Below are 7,795 nucleotides of genomic sequence, written 5' to 3'. Positions count from 1 at the left end.
TCCGTTCGGAAGGAAATTATGCAACGGAAACGAACAGGAAAAAATGCCGAATGTCGGAGAGGCGACGAATTACATTTGTTTATTTCTCGACTCGCGGCGAGTCTCGATTAAACAAACAGCAATCTATCCGGACACATTGTCGGTTTAATTGTAGCCGTGCGCATCCAGGTTTGATAGAGGATCAGCTTATCTCTGAAACGCTCCGCTGCCGCCTTGGGATAACTACACACGTTTAAAAAAAAAAGAACCTGTGATAAACCGCTGGTGCGCTCACAATTAGAATCAACGATTACGAGACGACCGGGAAAACAGACAGAGGAAGAAGCCAAGAAGCCCACCACTTACCTCGTCGACGGAGCAGTTGCTGCCGTCGGAGCGGTCCTCCACGCTGTTGGGATTCCTCTCCGGCGTCTTGATCACCTTGACGTTGGGCATGGCGCCCTTGATGACGATATTGTTCTCCCTGAAGTAATCGTCCGCCTCCTGGTCGACCACCAGCAGCTTGGTCTCGTTGGCGAACGCCTTGATGCGCTCGACCACCTGGTTGTGGGTCTCGTTCGCGATGTCGATCTCGTTGACCTCGATTATCCGGTCGCCCTGGCGCAGACCGGCCGCCTGGCTCGGCGAGCCGTCGTCCACCTTGCCGATAAATTGACCGTTCTTGCCCTTCTGCGCGTGCAGGTTGAAGCCGTAGCCGTTGAAGTCGTCCCACTTGACGATGTGGCAGAGCCGGGCGCACGGCTTATCGTCCTTGAAGGAGGACATCGCGTCACGACGCCGTCGGTCGGTCGGTCTCACTCTCGACGGAGCGAGGAGAGGGGCGGCGAGGGAAGGGATTAACGAACGTGGAATCTGCGCGCCGGATCGCCACCGCCGGGCAACACCACCGCACTGCACACCGAGGAACGCGCGAGAGACGCGGAGAGTCACGCGCGAATTTCGAGAGACGGGCAGACGGGCGCCGCGCGAGGTAGCACTGGTAGCAGCAGCGGACAGACGGATAGACGGACAGATAGAATAGACGGGCGCGCGCACACGCTCACGCGACGGCCAAAGTACGTTTGCGATGGTTGATGGTTCGCGACGTTCGCGTTTGCGACGATCGGCGGTCGGCTCGGCAGCGGCGGCGCGAACGCGAGCAGTGCCGAGTAACGCCGAAATGTCGCGAGCGCGGGCGAGCGAGCCGAGCGAGCCGCTCGGCCTCGGGCCTCCGATGACTGCCGACGAGAGCCGAAGCGACCCGATCGCGCGAGCGCGCGGCCGAGGGAATTATATCGATGATTTTCGATGAATCTTCATCATTCTCCCTTCTTTTTTCTCCTCCACTTTGTCGTTATTGTATCCTTTGATAAACCGAGTAGTTTATCAAATATTTAGAATTCTTTTGACGCTTTATTCTTAGCGTAAAGTTTGAAATGCGAGGAGTGCTCCGTTCGATCGCGCCTCTCTCGATTCGCATCTCGCCACGTAACGTAAAGTTTATTTAATACAGACGCACGCGCGATTTACGCATGTCAATTGGAGATTAAACCTGTGGCGTGTTTCTTGAGCACGATAGAGAAGGAATTCAAGATGCGCCGACGCGTGAAACGAATTACCGAAGCGGGAAGCGCGAGACGGATACAACAACGAAGGTGAACGTCGGTTGCAGACTGTCGCGCACTCGTACAGGACGTACAGTAGGGTTTCGATTTGAATCGATACTTCGAAATATCGATACATCCGCCATTTGATATTCGATATTTTGAATTTCAATATCTTTATAATTAGTATATATTAGCGGTTGAAAACCTAGATATGTCAATTGATTCGATACGAACCAGTTCGTATCGAATTAGATGCGAGTGAATTTTAGTCATCACTGTCATCAGACTATTTTATTTATTGAAATTTTGTTTATTTGAATGAAATTGTATTCTTGAAAGACATACTAAAATTAATGTTTTATATAATGTGTATTACAGTAATTTTATGTCCAATACAATTTTATACTCTCTCGTATTTATTTCTAATTTTTTTAATGTAAAATTACTCTTCGAGAACTGACAGACGTACTTACTGATTTACTAATACAAAATTTTAATACTGCTTTATACAATGATATAATTGAAAACGAAAATAAAAAATTATTACCTAAGCATGTTGTTTCCTTCCAATTTGAATGGCTCGTCACTTTGCCCCGGATAGTAATACGCACTGTCAGAATTGTATCTTATTTTGTAATATATTATCATGGACAAATAATACAACATATTGTATTTTAGTTTTATATTTATTATAAAAATTTATTATAAAAATTTATTATAATAATATAACATCTAAAATGTATATAATATTTATAAATATATAAATATAAATATTTATTTATTTATAACTATATAAATAATATATATTTATAAATATATAAATATAAATATTTATATATTTATAACTATATATTCATAAATATGTAAAATATTACATTTTTTTTACAAGTTATCACAATTTAAAAATTTTCGCTGTTTTATAAACTATTACAGTGTAATCATAAGCAGTCTTATTGCAGTCTTATCAAGTTGAAAATTAACTTGTATTAGTCTAGTTGTACTGGAACTCCAATAGAATGAGTCGTGATTTTCCACTTAAGCACACTCTTAGCAGTCGTCATCAGTTGAATTATAAAAATTTCATTGAGCTTCCAGCATGTGGAGTTTATGTTCACACGGCCACGAACTTTGACTAAAAATATCACGTAGTCGCCTTCTCGTGGATCTATTTGCAAAATGTAATACACTTTAGTATTTCAATACAAGCTTTATTACTCCATAGTATTTCATACCACGTCAGAGACGGGAAGATTTATTTAGCAAACTTTTAGTATCGTGTATTATTGTGAGACAGCGAAGTAAAAATACGGATATCGTTTTGATACGCAAGTATTGAAATAAGAGAATTTATTTAGGCGTTACAAAAAATTCAGGAAATCTCAGGAATTCAGATATTTAATCGATATCTAAGTCACAAAAATTGAGAATGAAATGTAATGGATTTAATATTTTCAAATATTTTTGCTTGTCTGATATTTTTATAGTCAAGAATGCAAGAGTATACTGCGAATATTAGCATTTACTTGTATTAATTGGGTCAATCTCCATCATCAAATCATCTTTATCATCTTTATCTTTACCAATAGGATGGTATGTAGTTGGATCATTTAGCCAGAAATTTTGTATATTTGTATTGCCGACTATGGATTCTTCGTTCGCAATGTGCAGCATAGCGTTGGCCAGGTACATACATCCGACTCGCTGAAATTACACACATATCAATTAATATATATAATCGAGGGAAAGAGGGAATATATTTGGCAGTATTATTGTTACTTACAGTTCTAGCGGCCCGAAACTTGTAATAGGTTTTTATGAATTCCTTCACATCAAGAGTCAGTTTGGTCAGATCATAATTTTTTATAATTGAGGTCTAGAAAAGTGAACGTAGATGTAAGGATCATGGTGTAATCAAATATATAGTATAATCAAACATTTGAAAATGTGTATAAAAATATGAAATACAGTCGAACCTCGCTAACTCGAATCCCAAGGGAACAGAAAATAATTCGAGTTACCGAGTATTCCGTGTTATCAAGAATTCGAGTTATAGAGGTGTGAAAAAAAATTCGATTTTATAGAGGTTTTGAAATTATACATAAATAACTCAGTTATCGTAAAAAAACAACAGAGTAACAAAAAAGTTTTAATAACTTTAATAACTTTTAATAACTTTAATAACTTTAACTAAGAAGTAAATTTATATTTATTTATAGAGATGATGCATACCATATGTGGACTTTTAACAGCCGTATCAATTACTTTAACTTTAGCAGTTAACGTTTTTAATTTTCTGCCTGAACTCATTTCCGAGCTTGTATGAATCTAAAATAACAATAAATATAAAAGAATAAAATAATAAGTTATAAAGTGATAAAATATAGTCAAGTAAAATTCTTACGTGTTAAGAAGTACGTCTGAATATCTCGATGAGTAACAGTTGAATAGATTAAATAAGTCAGCAACGACAGCAACAGTGAAAAGTCATTAGAAAAGTCATACTAAATAAACAATGTCAAAACAAATTGTTTGTCGCGATCAGGTCGCACGGTGTAAACTCTAGGCCAATAACATCAAGGACTATGTACTCCTTATTATTTTGTCATATATCGCGTTTAAAATTTTGTTAGTTGTTTTAGGGAATGGACAAAGAGAGAAGAAAAAATACAAATAAATTGATGCAAAATCTTTTTACTTTGACTTATAGAGGTTTTATTGATCGGAATTCGAGATGTAAAGGTCAATTTATAATATTAATCTCTATATCTTGAAACAAAATTCGAGTTATAAAGGTATAAAAGTAAGGTAATTGGTACGCTGGAAAAATACTTCGAGTTAATCTCCTCTTTTTCTTCGACTTACAGAGATTTTCTTCGAGTTACAGAGGTTTTTCTCGACTTACAGAGAGTTTTTCAAGGGAATGAAAAAAATTCGAATTATAAAGGTTTTCGAGTTAACAAGGTCCGAGTTGCCGATGAGGTTTGAATTGTATAATATATTAATGATATACGATGCCGCGTCCGCGGGTCCGAGTCCAATAATAGATATATCTATTATTTGACTCGAACGCGGCTATCTTCAGGTAGGAAGGCATTTATGACACTGTGATACGTGCCTTCTCTTTGAGTGCGTACAGGTAGAACAGCAAGTCACAATAAAGTCAAAATGACGGGAAAATGACGATTTTTAAGTCATTTTGCAATCATTTTGACGTCATTTTAACTTCATTATAACTTTCCGTTTCACCTGAGTATCTCCACCACCCGATTTTCGAATAAACCGCGTTCTCATTTTGATATATATCACTGCTGTCGTGACAGCTACTCCTCGCGGCAGGTGCACAAAGCTCTGCGCACTACGCCGCGAACGTACGCGTCGGTCAACAAAAAGCAAATGAAAATTTATGAAAACAAGGCTCGATTCTACGCGATACAATTCCGAGAAATAAATAATTGAGGCTATAATTCCTGGAATTTATGGCTTCCTATACTATTTATTATTTTGACGCATTCTCTCATTTCGAATATCTCTCATACTTTTATTCATGCAATATTATATATGTACGCCTCCATTATATACTACAATTTACATTATACCACAGAATTTGCACTTTCTTTATAAAACAAAGGCAGAATAATTGGTTTCGAGTTTGTACTTTTGTAGTCGTCTTGTAAAATCGCGTTCGACGAATATCTCGAAGCTATAGCGTCAGTTACGCGGAAACTAGCTTCGCGTTGATTTTTGTCGGTCGCCTACCCGGACGATTTTGCTCGTACGAAACCCTGATCTCAGAAAAAAATCTATTTACGATAACTTATCGGCAATAAACGGATTGCGTAGATTTGCGAGAAGTTTGCGAGAGAAACATTTTGGCGCGTCAAAAATCGTCCGCGTCCGCGTCAAAAATCGAACGTGACGACGTGACGATAAATCAACCGTTACATTATTTCTATAGCTCCCGAAATCAAACACATATACGTGAGAGTGTTGCACTGAAACGCGACGTTTCTAATGTACATGCATCAGTCACGTTTCCCTAACGTGGCTGTTGCGATTAATTACCGACGCGCGTTCGACGAGTATTGGCAAGATTTGACGTTTTTTCCGCGAAACGCGGACGATTGAGTCGCGTGATGATCGTAATGCGGTTGATCGTGATGCAATAGCGTCGGCGTAATACTGTCGATTTAAGCGGACATGATTGCGTCACGATAAAAGAGTTGTAAAACTCGCATATCCGCGATAAAATAAAGTGACAATAAAAGGTGGGCGCGCCATCGCGAAGAAGATTCTTTCGAGGCGCGTTTAAACGTCAAAGAGTTAATATATATTATTAATATTACACGACCACACGTGTTTTTTTTTTTTCCGAACATCGTCGAATCCAGTTAACCAAATTTGTCAAAGACAGATTTTGCAAAGTATAATATCCATTACAAGTTTGTCAGTAGGATGTCAGTAGAAGTATAACAGAATCTGGTAGTAGAATATGAGAATAGCAAAATAATTGCAGAAACCTAACAGGATCTGCCGTTTCGTAATCAGTTTAATAATATATTCCATTTAGAGTGTTACTAAATGACAGATTTCGCTCAATTTTTGCTGGCAATCAGATTATGTCGACAAGTTCTGCAAATGGAATACGAACTCAATGCAGTTGATGCCAATCTGCAAGCAATATTCTATTCGAATTTGCTTTCTTATGACCCTCGTTCACCTAGCTACCTTAGGAATGTATACCGTTAACCCTCCGTCTGTATACGTTTTTTTTTTGCACCCTCGAAGTGTATACGTGGGTCTGTCATGTTCGACACTATTTTTCCCTACCTTAAATTTAAAAAAATTAATTTAATTTTTAAAAATTTGAAAAATTCAAATATCTGTCTACATTGGGTCTGTTTTCTATTGCACTAGTTCAGCAATGGAAAACAGACCCATTGTAATTGACGATTTTATAGTCACTTTGTTAAACATCGTTTATTTAATATTTTCTGGCAGGCTTGCAAGGTTTACAGTTATGAGCAGATATCATTTTGGTTCGAACGCCGTAGATCCACGTATATATACAGACGGAGAATTACAATAACTCTAGAAAAATACCTAAGATAAATATCTATAGACTAGGGGAGACCGGGGCTAGACCGCTAACGGGGTAAATCCGCCAAATCAAATATCTCGGAACCTGTATATTGTGCGAACTCGCTATTAACATTGTAAACGCTGCTTATGGTACCCATGTGACCAACGGAGTTTCGGCAGGTTACCTGCCGTGTTATGATTTTTACGGAGGCAAACGTGTTTTCGTGGTGAAAAGTGAAATTTTCTGCGCGTGGAAATTTTGTAATATCTGCAATAATATTTGCTCTCCAAATCTCGAGGTACGTGATTATAAATGCATGCTGATTATAAAGAGTAATGCATGCTGAACACGAATCCAGTGTAGATATCTAATATTTCATGGGCGATCAAACCTGAAACTGATTTATCCCGGGGGGGGGTGGCGGTTCAACCCCGGCATTTTTGAGATTTCAATTTTTGCACCGTTGTCGTTTTTGCTCTATACTGGTTAAACAAAGCAACGTAGATAAAAATTTCCTGTATAAATTGTGTAGCTAAAGGTTCACTCTTTACAGTGGTATACCACATTTAACTACAATTATTTATTTTGTTGTTAAAAATCGGCACCGAAAAAAAACTAACGGTCTAGCCCCGGTCTCCCCTACTTAAATAGACATTTTCCCGGAAAAGCGATAGACCCTTGTGATTATCGTTCGCGTATCTACAGAATGCATTCCTTTACGATAATTCGTTAGAAACAAAAATCTTTGGAATGAGTCACCTAGACCAACAAAAACTGTCCGGAAAAGCGATAAATCCTTTTTGGGCTCTATAAAAGGAGGAACTGCAACGACAGTTCCCAGCAGTTCGTCGACAGTTCCTGAAGGTTTCAATACGCTATATACTTACGACTTACGACACAGTTACTACTGCACAGTTGCGTAAATTTAAGGATTATTGTAAGTGCACACAGAGAAAAATAATCATTCTACAGCCAAGAAAAGGCTGTTCAAATATCTTGACACAAGTCAAGAATATTGTTTTGAGTAAATGTAATTCTTACAATGACTTTATGGTAGATTTGCGGATATATAAGCATACCAAATACTTAATCCGCAAATCTACCATAAAGTCATTATAAGCATTATTAC

The 7,795-nt window shown here is 38.3% G+C and overlaps 1 protein-coding gene and 1 long non-coding RNA gene across 2 annotated transcripts; both read right to left on the bottom strand.

The window, feature by feature from the left end:
- Positions 1–56: 56 nt before the first annotated feature.
- On the bottom strand, positions 57–1,093 carry LOC139776427 (Na(+)/H(+) exchange regulatory cofactor NHE-RF2-like). The gene is made up of 2 exons (XM_071713057.1): positions 346–1,093; positions 57–222 (listed from the first exon to the last, which is right to left on the bottom strand). The coding sequence occupies exons 1-2, from the start codon at positions 763–765 to the stop codon at positions 187–189; spliced, it is 456 nt and encodes a 151-aa protein (XP_071569158.1). The 5' UTR covers positions 766–1,093; the 3' UTR covers positions 57–186.
- Positions 1,094–3,385: 2,292 nt separating this feature from the next.
- On the bottom strand, positions 3,386–4,172 carry LOC139776456 (uncharacterized). Its single transcript, XR_011719081.1, has 3 exons — positions 3,988–4,172; positions 3,816–3,911; positions 3,386–3,459 (listed from the first exon to the last, which is right to left on the bottom strand). It is a non-coding gene; the product is annotated as an uncharacterized lncRNA (long non-coding RNA).
- Between the last annotated feature and the right edge of the window lie 3,623 nt (positions 4,173–7,795).

The sequence above is a fragment of the Temnothorax nylanderi genome, unplaced genomic scaffold, assembly GCF_030848795.1.
Source record: "Temnothorax nylanderi isolate EJ_2023f unplaced genomic scaffold, tnyl_v1.0 TNYL_tig0120_pilon, whole genome shotgun sequence".
NCBI lineage: Eukaryota > Metazoa > Arthropoda > Insecta > Hymenoptera > Formicidae > Temnothorax > Temnothorax nylanderi.
Note: the sequence above shows the minus strand (reverse complement) of the source record. Positions and strands in the feature narration are given on the sequence as shown.